General features: G+C 52.6%; 2 protein-coding genes across 8 annotated transcripts in view; one reads left to right on the forward strand and one right to left on the reverse strand.

Moving 5' to 3' along the window:
- Window positions 1-8,648: 8,648 nt before the first annotated feature.
- Window positions 8,649-12,199, forward strand: GJD3 (gap junction protein delta 3). Its single transcript, XM_059149516.1, has 2 exons — window positions 8,649-8,761; window positions 9,539-12,199. The coding sequence occupies exon 2, from the start codon at window positions 9,543-9,545 to the stop codon at window positions 10,422-10,424; it is 882 nt and encodes a 293-aa protein (XP_059005499.1). The 5' UTR covers window positions 8,649-8,761; window positions 9,539-9,542; the 3' UTR covers window positions 10,425-12,199.
- A 3,832-nt stretch (window positions 12,200-16,031) lies between these two features.
- Window positions 16,032-17,702, reverse strand: part of RARA (retinoic acid receptor alpha) — a 44,341-nt gene continuing 42,670 nt past the window's right edge. For all 7 annotated transcript variants that reach the window (XM_059149564.1, XM_059149563.1, XM_059149565.1 and 4 more), the window contains one exon: window positions 16,032-17,617. In XM_059149564.1, coding sequence (XP_059005547.1) covers window positions 17,400-17,617 — 218 coding nt within the window. In that variant the 3' untranslated portion in view covers window positions 16,032-17,399. The remainder of the gene's footprint in view (window positions 17,618-17,702) is intronic.

Below are 17,702 nucleotides of genomic sequence, written 5' to 3' on the forward strand. Positions count from 1 at the left end.
AGGACCCTGGGATCATGACCCGAGCCAAAGGCAGAGGCTTTAACCCTCTGAGCCACCGAGGCGCCCCTTTACTTCCCTTTGAGGGAAGGGAAATTCTGATCATTTGCTGATGTACCTACCTAACAGCCCCTGGCATTAGTCATAGGTCTGAGATAGGCATCATGACCTAATCAAAGCCAGTCAGGTTTTTCCCGGGTTTTTATACATGAGTACAAAGTTCTCCCTCTCCTTCACATCAGAAGGCCTTGGCCCCCCATGAGCAAGTAGTGTCAAATATGTGTGGTTGGTTTTTTTTGTTTTATTTTTTTAATGATCTCTTTAACAATTTTGATAATCAGGACAACTACCTGAGGGTCTCAGTAAATGACATTAGGGCAACTGGACAATCATTTAAAAGAAAGAAATGTTAGGGGCGCCTGGGTGGCTCAGTGGGTTAAAGCCTCTGCCTTTGGCTCAGGTCATGATCCCAGGGCCCTGGGATCAAGCCCTACATTGGGCTCTCTGCTCAATGGGGAGCCTGCTTCCTCCTCTCTCTCTCTCTCTCTCTCTCTCTGCCTACTTGTGATCTCTGTCTGTCAAAAGAGAAAAAGAAAAAGAAATGTTAGAATGTTAGATAAATCCAGTCCCTCACATCTTATACCAAAGTTTAAGTTCAAACAGACAAGATTAAAATGTCAAAAACAAAACCATTTTAAAAATGTACCAAAAGAGGGGCGCCTGGGTGGCTCAGTGGGTTACGCCGCTGCCTTCGGCTCGGGTCATGATCTCGGGGTCCTGGGATCGAGCCCCGCATCGGGCTCCCTGCTCCGCAGGAAGCCTGCTTCCCTCTCTCTCTCTCTCTCTCTCTCTCTCTGCCTGCCTCTCTGCCTACTTGTGATCTGTCTGTCAAATAAATAAATAAAATATTAAAAAAAAAGATTCTCTCCTCCCTATAAAAACTTTTTTAAGAAGATATTTGGGACATTTGCAAGTATTGTAAATGCTCAGAAATACAGGAAATCTCAATATACTAGTCACATAATTTTGCAAAATGTTACCATTAGGGGGGAGAGGGGCACATGGAGTCTGCCTCTCCCTCTCCACCTGTCTCTCCCCCAGTTCATGCTCTCTTTCGCTCTCTCTGTCTCTCTCAAATAAAATCTTTTTAAAAATTACATGTACATCTATAATTATCTCAAGAAAAGCCACATACAAAGATGCTCGCTGAAGTCTAGTAAAATTGAAAGTGATCTAAATGTCCAAAAACAAGAGACGTCAGATAAAACAATTAGTTTAAACAAATTATGGTACAATGAGGACTATCAGGTACTCCTTAAGAAGATCATGTAGATTACTGATTAACATGAAAAGATACCCTTACTGAGTGAAGAAAGCAGGTTACGAATCAGGTGAAGTCCCTGTCTGTTAAGTATGCATTTGTTGACAGAAGGAAAGCATATAAACACTCCTTAGAAAGAAAAGTCCAAGACATTCACCTTTTAAAAGTAGAAGTTTGGGGCATCTGGGTGGCTCCATTGGTTAAAGGACTGCCTTTGACTCAGGTCTTGATCCCAGGGTCCTGGGATTGAGCCCTGAGTAGGGCTCCCTGCTTAGTGGGGAGCCTGCTTCTCACTCTCCCTCTGCTGCTCCGCCTGCTTATGCTCTCTCGAACTCTCTTGGTCAAATAAATAAATAAATAAATAAAATCTTAAAAGAAAAAAGTAGAATTTTGCTCCTGATCAGTAAAGCACTTGCTAAGACTCCAAATGAATACATCTCTTGACTTCATTCCTTAAGCCAACTGACATTCTAGAAGATAAAATTCTAGTGCTAATCAACCTGGTTATGTACATTTAGATCCTTTATAGAATAGCTATTTCCTACACATGAAACACTGCTCAGATAAATAGATATTACATCAGTTAGAATTACAAAAGAACAGTTGTTGAGAAAAGGTGTTCAAAGCTTGCATTCATGGATAAATAATACAATAAGCTTACTAAGCTTTTTTTTTTTTTAAAGATTTTATTTATCAGAGAGAGACAGGGGGAGAAAGCGAGCACAGGCAGACAGAATGGCAGGCAGAGGCAGAGGGAGAAGCAGGCTCCCCACTGAGCAAGGAGCCCGATGTGGGACTCGATCCCAGGACGCTGGGATCATGACCTGAGCTGAAGGCAGCTGCTTAACCAACTGAGCCACCCAGGCATCCCTTACTAAGCCTTTTAAAACATATTGCATTCCACTGTTTCTGCTGCAAGGGAATTTTTTAAGTGGTTTCTGGCCATTTTGTCCTAAAACCCAAAGACAAAAAATATTTTTAATTTTATTTATTTGACAGAGATCACAAGTAGGAAGAGAGGCAGGCAGAGAGGGGGGAGAAGCAGGCCCCCTGCTGAGCAGAGAGCCCGATGTGGGGCTCCACCCAAGGACCCTGAGATCATGACCTGAGCTGAAGGCAGAGGCTTAACTCACGGAGCCACCAAGGCACCCGACAAAAAATTTTTTAATTCATTAACTTTGGCTTATAGAGTGATGGATATCTGTTCTGACCTGCCCAGTGTCCCCTTCCTCAATAATTTCACTTTTGGAAAACTATTCTGAAGTCCAAAAAACAAAAAGCTTGTGTCCAAAAGCATTCATTGTAGCATTATATACACTGGTGAAAAATTGGGAACGGAATAAGTGTCCTACAGTGGAAGAACTGGTTAAACTGGTACACTCTTACCATGTATTACAGTCATCAAAAGTCTTATTTTCCCAGAACATTTAACAACAGGAAAGTCATGTTGGGTAGCAGGGAGAAAAAGATACAAAAACTATCCTGTATAATGTATCAAAACTCATTGGATTATATTATAAAATGATGCATTTTACTGTGAGAAACACTCCAATAAAAAGGTAACCTGTAGGGGCGACTGGGTGGCTCAATGGGTTAAGTTTTGCCTTCAGCTAGGGTTGTGATCTCAGGGTCCTGATCTCAGGATCCTAGGATCGATCCCCGAATCAGGTTCTCTGCTCAGCAGGGAGCCTACTTCACCCTCTCTCTCTGCCTACTTGTCATCTCTCTCTCTCTCATCTCTCAACAAATAAATAAAAAATCTTTAAAAAAAAAAAAAAAAGGTAACCTTTAGGGGCATCTGGGTGGCTCAGTCCGTTAAGCAGCTGCCTTGGGCTCAGGTCATGATCCCAGGGTCATGGAAACCAGCCCAGCAGTGGGGCTCCCTGCTAGTGGGGAGTCTGCTTCTCCCTCTCCCTCTGTTCCTCCCTCTGCTTGTGCTCTCTACCTTGCTCACTCTCTCAAATAAAATCTTTAAAAAATAATGAATTTTAAAATGCTAACTTTTAGACAGTGTAAGGTTCAAATATAAACCGGTACTTTTCAGACTTGTACTTAAAAATCCATTGAGGTGAGGTGTGGTGCCTGGGTGGCTCAGTCATTAAGTGTCTGCCTTCAGCTCAGGTCCTGATCCCAGGGTCCTAGGATTGAGCCCCACATTGGGCTCCCAGCTCGGCAGGAAGCCTGCTTCTCCCTCTCCCAGTTCCCCTGTTTGTGTTCCCTCTTTCACTGTGTCTCTCTCTGTCAGATAAATAAAATCTTAAAAAAAAAAAAAATCCGTTGAGAATCTTGTTGAACTGCAGATTCTGATTCAGTAGGTCTGGAGTGGAGTCTAAAGTGGCATTTTTAACAATTTCCCAAGTGATGTCACTGCTGCTGTTTGGAGACCCAACTTGGAAAAGCGAAGGTGTAAACTACATACCAGTGCTTCTCTATGTATGGTCCCTAGAGCAGCAGTATTAGCATGACCTGAGAGCTTGTTAGAAATTCCAATTATCGGGCCCACTCCAGAAATGGGTAACTGGGTAACTTAATTTGTTCTTGTTGTTGTTGTTGTTTGTTTGTTTTTAAAGATTTTATTTATTTATTTGACAGAGAGAGAGAGATCGAGAGAGGAAACACAAGCAGGGGGAGTGGGAGAAGGAGAAGCAGGCTTCCCGCCAAGCAGGGAGCCCAATGCAGGTCTCTACCCCAGGATCCCAGGGATCATGACCCTGGCAGAAGGCAGATGATTAACAACTGAGTCACCCAGGTGCCCTAAAATCACCTGTTTTAAGAGGGCTCCACTAAGGAGCACCTGGGTGGCTCAGTTGGTTAAGTCTGACTCCTGATCTCAGCTCAGGTTTTTTTTTGTTTTTGTTTTTGTTTTTTTTGTTTTTTTTTTTTAAAGATTTTATTTATTTATTTGAGAGAGAGACAGTGAGAGAGAACATGAGTGAGGAGAAGGTCAGAGAGAGAAGCAGACTCCCCATGGAGCTGGGAGACCGATGCGGGACTCGATCCGGGGACTTCGGGATCATGACCTGAGCCGAAGGCAGTTGTCCAACCAACTGAGCCACCCAGGCGTCCCTCAGCTCAGGTCTTGATCTCAGAGTTGTTGAGTTCAAACCCCATGCTGGGCTCCATGCTGCCAGTAGAGAGGAAAGAAGGAAGGAAGGAAGGACGGACGGACTGACTCCATTTAATTCTAATGCAACCTGAAGTTAGAGTCCAACGCTATGTGCATTGAAAGGCCAACGGCAAGTTGCAGCAAAATGTCATGTTTTTCTTTGGAGAATGAGATATGGGTGATTTATTTTTTTCTTTTTTGCATCTTCCTATAGTTTATAAAAATAGTAAATGTTACATGTCTACTTTCCAAATGAAAATAACCATAATTTTTTCCAGGTTATAAAAGTAATATGTGGGTTCCAGTTCTAATATGATGCTGAAGTTGAACCACTCCAGGAATCAGTCTCATGTGTCTTTCAGTCATGTGAGGCACCATTGCAAATATGAGGAGGATGATGGTTAATTGTATGTGTCAACTTGACTGGGTTAAGGGATGTCCAGATAGCTGTGTGTGTCTCTTAGGGTGTCGTCTCCAAAAGAAATTATTATTTGAATCAGTTGATTGAGTACAGATCTCCTAACAATGTGGGTGGGCATCATCCAAACCCCGGAGAACCAGAATAGAACTATTCAGGGGGCCGAAGCAGACTTGGGGAAACTGAGTTTCTTTGAATCCCTATCTCTGAATCTCCACCTCAAATAACAGAAGCAGTTCTGTGATAGTGAAGCTGAAATTCCCCCTTTCTTGTTTGCAAAGCCAAAGGGGGAAGGGGGTCTTTTTTTAAAAAGACTACATTTCCCAGCTTTCCTTGCGGAAGGGCATCCTGGCCAATGGTATGTGAGCATCGGTCACGTGGCAGCTTCAAGGACTTTCCAAGAGAGACCTTTTAGCACTTACTTCTCCCACCTTAATCGCTTCGTGCGCGGCCTGGAGCGCGGCTGACACGACGGTGGAGAACGTGGGCCACAACGTGGGAGGGGTTGGGAGGAGCCTGCACCCCTAAGGACTTTGGAGCACAGCGCTGTCCGATACCACTGGACAGCCCACCAGCCTCCTCCTATTAAATGAGAGGGAAACAAGCTTCTCCCTTGTTTAAGCCAACTGTTTTTGCGTTTTGCTGTTACAGCCGAACCTAATCTTAGTTACAGAGCCAAGGGAGGAGGTAGCGGATTGGCAGGTCCTCATGGGTGATAAAACCGCAGAGCCTGGGGCGCCTGGGTGGCTCAGTGGGTTAAGCCTCTGCCTTCCGCTCAGGTCATGGTCTCGGGGGTCCTGGGATGAGCCCCACATCGTGCTCTCTGCTCAGCAGGGAGCCTGCTTCCCTTCCTCTCTGTCTGCTGCTCTGCCTACTTGTGATCTCTCTCTCTCTCTCTCTCTGTTAAATAAAGAAATAAAATCTTTTAAAAAACAAAACAAAAAAACGCAGAGCCGTAGGGTACAGGTATTGGGAGCCACAGACTGAAGGCGGGGGGAGAAGAGAGAGGAGCGGAGACCACCTGTGAACAGAAGGTCCCTTATCCGGAGGGTTTTCGGGCCGGGAAAGGGTTTGAAGGGTCAGACACTATGCCACGGAAGGGGTGGGGGGTGGTAGGGAGGTGCCACCGAGTAATCAGAAAGGAACGCACCCACCCTCTGAGGCCGGTACCTTTCCCACCCATGGCGAGGGGGAAGGAAAGTGAGGGAGGAATTTTGCCATTAACCCGTTGTGGCATTTTCATTTCTACTCAGGACTGGACATTCTGATTACTGATCTTGGACCAAATCGGCCATTTCAGTGATCGCAAGCCTTAGAGGAGAGCAGAGTGAGCAACTGAGGCTTGAGACCCACCAACGTGATCATGGTCTTGGGGTGTAGATGACCTGCACCCTTTGCAATCCTCCCACCCCCCACCTTTGTTCATCCCCCTGGCAAATATTTACTGAGCATCTGCCAGGAACTGTCATAGGTGCTGACACAGGGCAGAGAACAGAACACCAGAGCCCTGCCCTCATGGAGCTGACATACTAATGGAGGAGCTGGGTGCCACACAGGATAAACAAATCAAAAAAAAAAAAAAAAGATACCAAGTATGTTAGGTAGTGACCAGTGCGAAGGAAATAAAGCTGAGAAAGGGGACAGGAAGGAAGGGGTTAATTCCAGCGAGGGCTGCTAGGGAAGGCCTCACTAAAAGGCAACACTTCTGTGAAGACTAAAAACTGTCAGAGGCACAACAGGGAGGAGGAAATACAATTGTGTCTTGATGATGTCACTTACTGGGTACGACTGTGCTGTGGCAGCACGTGTGTCCATGTGTGACAGAATGGGAACTGGCTCCACAGCCCCACAGGCTAGGGCGAGGTGCCTGGGACAGGGATTGAGTGGGACCCCGTGCAGGTTGGGCCTCTTAGCCCGGCTCCCGATCTTGAGTACGGCCAAGAATGGGGCCATGTGTCACCAGCCCTGGACAGCATCAGTGACACCTCCTCTCTGGCTGGACAAGGCTATCTGAGAAGGAGGTTGGGCCCCAGAGATTGCAGAGTCTCCCGTGTCTGGCCCTGTAGCATCAGGGGCTGGGGACAGCGCAGGGTGACCACGCGCCTACCCCACCCAAGCCCACCACCTCTGCCATTTTCCACTCCCGAAAGGCAGACGGTCTTCTGGGGTTTTTCCAGGCTGGGCCAGTGGCCTGACCCAGCAGGGGTCATGAGGACAGGGCAGGGACCATTCCTGGACAGTCAGGAAAGATGAGGTGTGTCTCTGAGCCCCCATGACTGGGGCTGGGGGTTGGGGGTCGGGGAACAGCTTTGTCAGGAACAGGCAGAGGTCAGGGTTGGGAAAGTCAGCCATGCCTCCCACCCCACATCCTGTTTTTGAAATGTGGGGCCCTAGCATGTACTTTCCTTTGGACTTTGTCCAAGGCAGTGTCTCCCCACCCAGGCCCACTCCCAGAGGAACTCTGCATGACGGTGGGCAGGGTTCCCCAGCACATCCATCATTAGCCTAGGGGTTTTCCAGGCTGGGCTGAGCCCCTGGGCCAGTGTGAGTGAAGGGCACATTGCCCACCCCTTCCTGAAATCAGGCCAGGGGGTCCCTGTCAACACATGGAAAACTATACAGGCTCCCGTGGCTGAAGGGAAGAAGAAATGTGGAGGAGGAGAGTCTTGGCTTCCCCACTCAGAATCGGGCAGGCATGGTCCACTTAGGCCCAACAAAAGCCCTGGGAAACCAAGCAGGCCAGAGGGAAAGCAGTTCCATGATGGGCTCAAGCGCACGGGCTCCCAAACAGTCAAGCCCAGCATGGGACAGGGACCAGCTACTTATGTGCTGTGTGACTGTGCAAGTGGCTGAGACCCTCCCGGTCTCAGCTTCCCTCCCATCAGGGTAGTCAAGAGGACTAAATGAACTAATCTGTGTGATGGGCTCAGTGTAGTGCCTGGTCAAGACGAGGTGCCCAGGGGGAGGGGAATGGTGTGTGCGTTGGGCAGATTCCTAGAAAGGCCTACAAGGAACGAAAAAAGTGTCTCAGCCTGGAGGTGTCCTCCCCCTTGGCCACTCAGGTCCACCATGAGTCATCCTAACTTTTCTAAGGGACAGCTTCTCCTGCCACCTACAGTCACAGGATGTGATTCAGAGCCTTCTAGGAGAAGTCTATTTATTTTTCCCATTATAAAATAACACGCTTATTGTAATAAATCTGGAAATTATAGAAAAGCAGAAAAAAAGCAAGAGCTTTTATTTAACCACCAATGCTGATCACTCTTGATGCCTTAATGGTTTCCATATGGCACTTTTTTCCAGGCACAGGTTTTCTTTGTTCTCCGTAATATGACTAGGACCTTAGCTTTAAGACATAGAGCTAGAAGGAAACTTTGGGGTCACATGACCCAGCGTCTTCAGCTGACAAGCCAGGAGACTGGCCCAGAAGAGCTCAGTGACTTGTCCAAAGCCAGCAGTGACAGAGCTGCTGCCCCCAACTCAACACCAAACTTCTCTCCATCTTCCAAGGAGCCAGTCTGTTGATAGTGCATCTAGGCCTTCCAATTTGAGGGAGTCTGTTCCATGGGCTTCCATAAAGCACACCCCCAAAAGCAGTTGGTTCTGGTTAACCCCCTCCCCCATTCCCAGGTCACACAGCAGTGGGATGGGGGTAGGAGTGGGTTAGGGAGAAAGGGAGGGCTGGCAAAGCCCAGCAAGGGGCATGGCCCTGTGTCTGTTCCCAAGGGTGGAGCCAGGCAGCAGGGCCACCCTGTCCCTTTAAGAGAAGGGGGAGAGCAAGCCCCTCTCAGCCACTCTGTCCTGTCATCCATCCTGGCCAAATCCAAAAGGGAAAATGAAAGAGGGCCTGGGAGGAACAAGTCCCAGCCATCCCCCAGGATCCCTCCCTCAGCTCTAATACCTCAGCTCCAGCTCCAGGGTGAGTGGGGTCAGGTGAGGATCTGGGGGGCTGTGGGACCTGTGTGGGTGTGTGTGTGTGTTGGGGGAGGTTCTCAGGAGATGTGGGAGGCTGGAAGTTGAGGGACACCAGGGAGGAGATGGAGAGGGCTGGGCCCCTATTCCTGCCACTCTGCGGTGGGATGGCTGGGGACCCCTAGAACAAAGGATAGAGTTAAGGAAGTGGGACTACTTTTGTGTCCACCCCACAATCCTGAGAGGAGTTCACTGCAATAAGCAGGGCAAGAGAAATGGTGAGCAGAGGAAGCAGGTGCGGTCCCTCTGGATCGGCTGGCTCCTGCCTCTCCCAGGGGCACCAACTCGGGTCTGGAGTCCTGGGCTGGAGGCCCCACGGTTGCCCACGGAATGCATCCTGGACCCCATAAGGTCACGCCTGGGTTTCTACTTCTACAATGCAGTGCGTGGCTGCCCTTCCTGAAGTCCAAGTTCACTCTCTACAGATCTGGACTCTGGAGGAACATACGGTCCAACCAAGCAGGCCCCTGGGTGTCTGGCTAGAGCGCCAGGGAGGGGCTTCTCCCCGGTACCTGCTGGTCCCAAGGGAAAGGGCACCTACAGTGGAGAATCTCCTGACCTCTCCTGCCCAGCCCCTGCTGACTCCCTAGTTCCCACAAAATCCCAGCTAAACCCAGGCCTCCCGGAGCCCCCAGGTTAGAGGAGGGCTCGCGGATCTCTCCGCACCGGCTGGCTGCGGGGAGGCCGACCCTCCGCTGACGGCCGCCCCCGCGTCCGTCCGCAGCGCCATGGGGGAGTGGGCGTTCCTGGGCTCGCTGCTGGACGCCGTGCAGCTGCAGTCGCCGCTCGTGGGCCGCCTGTGGCTGGTGGTCATGCTGATCTTCCGCATCCTGGTGCTGGCCACGGTGGGCGGCGCCGTGTTCGAGGACGAGCAGGAGGAGTTCGTGTGCAACACGCTGCAGCCGGGCTGCCGCCAGACGTGCTACGACCGCGCCTTCCCCGTCTCCCACTACCGCTTCTGGCTCTTCCACATCCTGCTGCTCTCGGCGCCGCCCGTGCTCTTCGTCATCTACTCGGTGCACCGGGCCGGCAAGGAGGCGGGCGGCGCGGACGCGGGGCCCGGGCCCCGGCCCCCGCCGCGCCGCCGCTGCTACCTGCTGAGCGTGGCGCTGCGCCTGCTGGCCGAGCTGGCCTTCCTGGCGGGCCAGGCGCTGCTCTACGGCTTCCGCGTGGCCCCGCACTTCGCGTGCGCCGGCCCGCCGTGCCCGCACACCGTGGACTGCTTCGTGAGCCGGCCCACCGAGAAGACCGTCTTCGTGCTCTTCTACTTCGCCGTGGGGCTGCTCTCGGCGCTGCTCAGCGTGGCCGAGCTGGGCCACCTGCTCTGGAAGGGCCGCCCGCGCGCCGGGCGCTGTCGCCAGGGGGCCGAGCGCGATGGCCGCCGCCACCGAGCGCACGAGGAGGTGCAGCAGCTGCTCCCGCCGCCGCCGCCGCCGCCGCAGCCGCCGCCGCCGCCGCTGCCCCCGATCCCGCCCTCCCGCCGCCCGCGCCCCGACGACCCCAGCGGCCCGCCCGCCTACGCGCACCCGGGCCCCGCCGGCGACAGCGAGGGCGGCAGCGGCCGCAGCAAGGCGTCTCTGGCCACTGTCCGCCAGGACCTGGCCATCTAGAGGCAGGCGGCCCGGGGCGCTGCCCGGGCCCTTCCCCGGGGGCTGTCGGTGGCGCGGGGGCCCGGGGCAGGAACGGAGGCCCCGGACCGAAAGAAAGCGCCCCAGAGGACATAGTAGAGAGGGAAGTGGAGGTTCGCGTGGTGCCCAGAAAAAGTCGTGGTGACACCAGCTTCCCGCGGGCCTCTCGGCGTTCACACTTGGGTGTGGCCCCTGTGTGGGCTCTCTCTGTGCGTGCGCACATGTACACCTCTGTCCAGTGTGAGCTGCGTGTGCGCGCGTGCGTTTATCCTGTGTGAGCTGTGTGTGTACGCGTGTGTGGGCACGGGTGCGTCCTGTGTGGGCTCGCTGTGTGCGCGTGTGTGTGCCCATGTGGGTTCCGTGTATGTACAGGCATCTGTGTGCCCTGGGTGACTGACTGCATGTGAGAGAGAGAGAGAGAGAGAGAGCTGATCAGGTGCCAGCGACAGCCACCGTGGCTCCCTCCTTACCTTCGGGGGCATTGCAGGAAGTTCTCCCCTCTTGATGGAGCCCACACAGGGAGAAGAGAGGTGCCCCTTCACCCTGGGCAGGCCTCCCTGCGGCTGGGCTGGTGGGTACCACCCACACCCTCCGGGGGTGGCCTGGGCACTGTGGCCAAGGCCTCCCTTTGTTACAAGTAGAGTGGGGGTGGACAGTAGGGTTGGAGGGCAGGGCTCTGTCTTAGCTTCCCTCCCTACCCCTGCTGCTATTCCCCAAGTCCATAAACATGCCCAAGTTCCTTCCTTCATGGAAAGAAATCTGCCCCCAAACGTGCTCCGCCCCCGCATTTCCCTGCAGCCACCACCATCTTCCCTCCTGGGGAGATACAAGAGTTACCTAGTGGCTGCCTCTTGTCCCCCTCCTGTTTCTTCTCCACTCCCATCTGTCTTCCTCCCTTGCCCCTGCAGTGGGGTTGCTCTCCCTAAGATCACCCAGGACCTAAGTGACCTTCAGGGGCCCCCATCTGACCCTGCCCTGGTCTTTATCCAACCCTCCTTGAGCAGGCCACCCCCACCTACCCTACCCTGCCTGATCTCCTAGTCCACCTGCTCACGCCCTCAGGGACTCCCTGTCATCAGGGTAAGGCCAGCACTGGAAAGAGGCTTCTGGAGTCTCACCCTGTCCTGTTCTGCCCCAGCCCCAGTTTGCGGGCTTCCCACGGTATCTGTGCTCCAAACCGTACTGCGTCTTCTCTTCTTGCCAGGCACAGTGACCCATCTCCTTCCAGAAGTTTGATCATGCTGTTTCTTGGCCTGGTGCAACCTGGCTTCCACCCTAGCTAATACCTACCTTTTGGTCTCATTTGGGAACAAACAGGTCCCTTCCCTCACAGTGCCTGCCCCCAAGGTGCATCTAGATGCCTATGGCACCCCTACTTCCCCAGGCAGAGCACGCCTGCTGGATGGCATCACTGCCCCCCCATCAGCCCAGAGGAGATGCTAAGTAAATCTGTGTTCATGAGGAGCTGAAGTTGTCCCCGAGGCCCCAGGGCTTACCTGTGCCCGTGGTGTGCAACAGCATTTCTCTGATGATGGCCAGGTATGTGTGCAAAACCTGGGCCACGAAAAAACTCAGATGTGGACTTCCAGCTGTTTTCCAGGTGTACTCATTCAAGAAATATTTGTTGAGCACATACACTATGCCATACAATGTTCAAGATCAGCACTGTTCCGTAGACATAGGATGTGAGCCACATGTGTAATTTAAAATTTTCCATCAGCTACTTAAAAAAAGTAAAAGGAAACAGATGAAATTAATTTTAATGACATATTTTCTTTAACCCATTGTGTCCAAAATGTTATTTCAACACATCGTCAATATAAAAAAATTAAAGAGCTATTTATTCTTTCTTTGTACTAAGCCTTTGAAATCTAGTGTGTATTTTATGCTCAGAGCACATCTCAATATGGACCAACCACATTTCTTTAAAAGATTTTATCTATCTATTTGAGAGATTGAGACAGAAAGAGCATGAGTGGGGAGGAGAGGGAGAAGCAGGCTCCCTGCTCAGGAGCCAGCTGCGGGACTCGATCCCAGGAGCTTGGGATCACGACCAGAGCAGAAGGCTGATGCCCAGCCTACTGAGCCACCCAGGTGCCCCTGGGCCAGCCATATTTTTAAGACTCGGTCACCACATGTGGCTAGTGACTGCTATATTGAACAGAGCAGATCCAGATGTTGGGTGAATAAAACCTGCTTTCACAAAGCTTCCATTCTGGTGGGAAGGCAGGCAATAGAATATATGCCAGGTATCACTCAGAGTAAGATGAGAGAGTTACTATTGCTGGGGAGTGACATGGACCAGAGTGCAGCAAAGAGCTAGCCATGAAGCTGGCTCCAGGAAGAGCATGCTGGGTGGAGGGAATGGCAAGTGCAAAGGCCCTGAGGCAGGAATACACTGGGGGTGTTAGAGGCTAGTAAGGAGGCCCAGGTGGCTAGAGTGAAGTAAGGGATCAGAGGGGGTCACCAACACCTCAAATGTAACCCCAACTGCCTTAGTTCTCCCTCTCAGTGCTGCTGTCTCCATCCACCCTGACCATCTCCACCCACTACAGCAAGAGCCTGTCTCCTGCCCACCTCCAATGTCCTGTCAATCACCTGGTCCTCCCATTTTGCTACCTAAGCATTTCCTCCCTTTACCCACTCTCACCCCTTCAGAGGCTGCCCAGAGTCAGCCCTGACATCGGTGGCCTGGAGTGCTCCCACAGCTTCTGCCCTGTTTCCTGCAATTCCAATCCGAATAGCTCACTCGCTGGCTTGAAATCCTTCACTCCCATCGCCCACAGGGTCAAGTCCAGCTCCTGAACCAGCCCTGGACTGAGCCCACCCCAGCCTCTTCAACTTAACTTCTTCTAGCATTCCAACCAAAATAGTTAAAGCAGAGAGAGAGCTGGTGATGCTGGTTTCTTTTCTTTTTTCCTCTTTCATTCTTTCTTTCTTTTCTCTTCTCTCTCTCTCTCTCTCTTTTTAAGGCTTTGTTTACAGGAGCATGGGTGGCTCAGTTGGTTAAGCTACTGCCTTCGACTCTAGCCATGATCCTGGAGTCGAGGGATCGAGCCCCGCATTGGGCTCCCTGCTTGGTGGGGAGTCTGCTTCTCTCTCTGACCCTCATTCTCTCTCAAATAAACACATAAAATCTTTAAAAAAAAAGAAATATTTTATGTATTTATTTGGCAGAGAGAGCGAGAGAGCACAAGCAGGGGGAGCAGCAGAGGGAGAGGGAGAAGCAGGCTTCCCGCTGAGCAAGGAGCCGGATGCAGTGCTCGATCCCAGGACCCTGGGATCATGACCTAAGCCAGAGGCAGACACTTAACCATCTGAGTCACCCAAGGTGCCCTAGCTGACAGTTTCTGATCGCATGAAGCTTTATCCCCTCTGGCTAACTCTTCCCCTTACACTCTCAGAAGGCTGGTAGGGAGCACCTTTTCCAGGAAGCCTTCTGAAACTTGCCCCAGGCCTGGTTAAATGACCAGTGCTCTCATAGGCTCAAAACTTAGTCACTGCTTTCCCCAGGTTGTACCCCAGTCACCATCCTTGGGTCAGTCTCTTCTGTGGAGGAGGGGCGCCAGACCCAGTGCAAAGCACGTCACACCATGGTCGAGAAATTGCTCAGCGGCGATGAGCTGTGAGCCACCGAGAGCAACCTCAAGCCCCAGGGTCAAAGCTACTACCCCGGGGTGGGGGGCACTCTTTAAATAATGAACCACTGCTCTAGTCGCCACAGTGAGGGTGGCCTTCTCGGCATTTGGTAGGCTGACACTAGAAATGCCAAGATGCCCTCCTGCAATACAGAATTATCACGCGTGGGGGCGCCCGTGGCTCAGTCAGAGGAGCACGGGCCGAATTTGGGAGAGTTCAAGCTGCACAGTAGGTGCAGAGCTAAAAAAAAAAAAAAAAAAAAGAATCGTCACACATGACTTTAGAATGTTCAACTGGACAGTCACAAAGGGAAAACCCTCTCCATAATTACCTGAGCATAAAACCTGATTCTGTTCTACATGTAAAATATTAGGGTTTTGTTTGGGGATTTTGCGGGGTGGGGGGTCAGGTGGCATTGTCAGCTTTTATTTCAACATTCACCCAGATTCCTTACGTTTCCTGGGTTTCTTGTACAGAATGGCTTCCAACCTTATCACTTGTTTTATTTAATTTTATTTATTTGACAGAGAGAGAGATCACAAGTAGGCAGAGAGGCAGGTAGAGAGAGGAGGAAGCAGGCTCCCTGCTGAGCAGAGAGCCCGACTTCGGGCTCGATCCCAGTACACTGGGATCCTGACCTGAGCTGAAGGCAGAGGCTTTAACCCACTGAGCCACCCAGGTGCCCTCCTTCTCACTTATTTTAAATACCAATGCATTAATTAAAAAGTAGAAATAATCATGGGACCCTGTCCTTACTGCCACGCAGCTGTGTGCATTAACACGCTGAAATTCAGTCCTTTCCCTCCGTTTCTCCTTTAGACTACAGTGTGATAGCATAGCGATTTTTGTAAAGCACGTGGGTAGGTATGTTATGTTAAATTCCGGTCAGATACATAAACAAAATGTTAGAAAAAATTTGCTGGAGGAAGAGAACTCCTGTCCCTACGCGCACTCAGGTCAGCCAGGTGGCGAAATAAGTGAAGCGCTGCCGCCACCTGGTGGCTGAAATAGAAATGGCAGGTAGACCCCTGAGGAAGGAGCTCTTCCTGCCCAGAAAGAAAATCTCTCTTCCTTGCCCAGGAGCCCTGCCAACCCACCCCAGACACAGCCTCCACTGCCACCTCCCTGGAGTCCTTAGACCTCAGTGCTTGATGCTTCTTTGGGGGCATCAGGGTTCCAGGAAAGACCTCTTGCTGAGAGGTGGAAGCCCTGAGTACTGGGCCGCCATCTGCGACTAATTCTCTCTGTGACCCTGGGCAAGGGCACTACCCTCTCTGGGCCTTGATGTGTAGTGGGAAGGGTGGATTTTGATGCCACTACAGGCCTGCCACACTTGATCCTCTCAGCCTCTCAAATTCCCTTGCAACTTGTCTTCTGTGCCTCCTGCCTACAGAGTGACCTCGGGGGTGGGCCGGGGAGGGCAGGACTGTCCTTGAAGGCACAGGGATGGGCTGGCCTTCTAAGCTGAAGGCCAATCCCATGTTCTTGTTAGTTTGCCAAGGGCTATCGATCCGGGTACCCATGCCAACTGCCTCTCCTGAAGGGCAAGTCCAGAATAGAACTCTGCCACTTAGTGACCCCCAGACTAATCTCTGGCTTCCAAGGGCTCAGGACTCTCTGAAGGCAGACACTGGCTTCCTCCCTCGGACCAAGCTTCCCAGAGAACTGGGGCTGGCTTTCTCCCTCAGAATGGGGATTCCTGAGGGTGGGAACAGTTTCTCCTCTCCCCTTCCCACCTCCAGACTGGAGCTTTCTGACACGGGCTATATAGACCCCTTGACAGAGGGCTTCCCAAAAACAGGCCTATTTTGTTCCACCGAAGACCCCAGCACAGCAAGGCAGGTCCCAAAGGCAGCTTGGCCCCCGGGGCTCATACCTGACCCCCCAACCCCAGATACCTGCCCACTCAGCGGGAGAAGGCAGCAAGGCAGTGAGACTCTGAGACATGTGTAGAATAAATAGAACTTTATTCTTTATCCAGTAGATCTCAGTGGAAAGTCCAACAGTAACAGGTGCACCAGCGGGCTCTGAGGGGATGAGACCCCAACCCCGGGGCAAGGAGGGCAGGGCAGAACCAGCTCCCTCAGCCTGGGGGTGCAGGGGGTGAGGGGAGGGAACCCCCTGTAGGCCCGTCCTGCGGGGCAAGGAGGGGGCACGGGGATGGGGTGGGGAGCAGTGGGAGGGGCAGGCCAGGGAAACGGAGGAACTCAGGCCAAGTGTGTCTGTTGGCCCATCGGTCCACTGTGTGTGTGTGTGTGTGTCTGTGTGTTTGTGTGTCTGGGGACCTTGTGGGCAGTGCTGGTGGCTGTGAGGCTGGGGGACAGGGGCAGCTTGAACTCCCTGGCCAGCCCCTTCACAGTGGGGGCTGGAGGGCTTGGATGGTGTTAGCCCCGATGGAGAGGCAGCTCTGCCAAGGCCACAGGACTGAGAAACACACACAAGCACACAAGTATGTTCTGAGAGCCCCCTTCCTCTGCCCCCTGCCCTGTCTCTCATGGTGGGCCCCCTCCTTCTGGGGGCGGCCTGAAACTGTCCACGCCCAGTGGTTAGGCAGAGGGAGAAGGGGAGGGCAGACCTCAGAAAGTTAGTACTTCACAGTTTTAAAGAGAAAACTGAGGAGAAAAAGGCTGGGGAGGAGGGCCAGGGGGTGCAGGGACGTGGAGAGAGAGTGGGAGCCCCTTCTGAGCCGCTCCCCTCCCCCAAGACCCACCCACCTCCAGCTCTGGATCCAGCTCCCCCCAATACACAGCACAGATTCCTTCAGTATAAATGTGCTTAAAATGAAAATTCTTATTAAAAAAATCAAAACAAAAAAAAAAAATTAAAATAAAAACAAAACCAGCGAGAATTAATACCTGGGGGTTGGTATGGCAGGGTATGTACAGGGGAAACCCCCCACCCCTGGCCCGCCCCCTCTGTCACCAACCGAGGCAGGGGGGGCTTCCCGACCGGGGGGGCAATGGCTTGCGGGTTCTGAGTATGGGGAAGCCAGGTCCTGGCATTTGCTGGTGATGAAGATGTGGCGAGGGGGGCAGAGGGCTGTCTTGATGAACACGAGGCCCCCAGGCTCCATCCTGAGGCCCAGGACCAGGGGTCCTCACTCAGTTCACGACCTTGCCCCTGACGTCAGCCCAGGAGGCAGGAGCAGGCAGTCCAATGCCCGGGCCTCCCTCTGAAGAGTCACCGCCTCCTCCCTCCTGTCCCCGAGGAAAGAGAGGACAGGTGGGGGGGCAGGGCTGGTGGGGGTCGCATGGTTGGTAGAAAGGCAAAGAAAAGCCAGGGCGCGGGGTGAGGGCTGTGTCCACGGGGCACGGGCAGTCACGGGGAGTGGGTGGCCGGGCTGCTTCTGTTCGAGCTGGGACTGAGGCTGGGGCTACAGCTGCCGGGTGGGGGGGCCAGGCCACCCCCATCCCGCCCCCCACCCCCTGGCTGTCCGCTCAGAGTGTCCAGGCCCTCCGAGTTCTCCAGCATTTCCTGGATGAGAGGTGGCATGGAGCCCGGGATCTCCATCTTCAGGGTGATCACCCGCTCAGCCCCTGGCAGGAAGGAGGAGCAGAGGTCAGCCCGTGGGCCCCCAGCCTCACGAAGCTCCAGGAAGGAGGGTGTGGGGCTGGAAAGGCT

The sequence above is a fragment of the Mustela lutreola genome, chromosome 15 (genome assembly GCF_030435805.1).
Source record: "Mustela lutreola isolate mMusLut2 chromosome 15, mMusLut2.pri, whole genome shotgun sequence".
Classification (NCBI taxonomy): domain Eukaryota; kingdom Metazoa; phylum Chordata; class Mammalia; order Carnivora; family Mustelidae; genus Mustela; species Mustela lutreola.

Coding starts and splice junctions, on each gene's coding strand:
- GJD3 (XM_059149516.1), top strand. CDS start 9,543: ATGGGGGAGTGGGCGTTCCTGGGCTCGCTGCTGGACGCCGTGCAGCTG.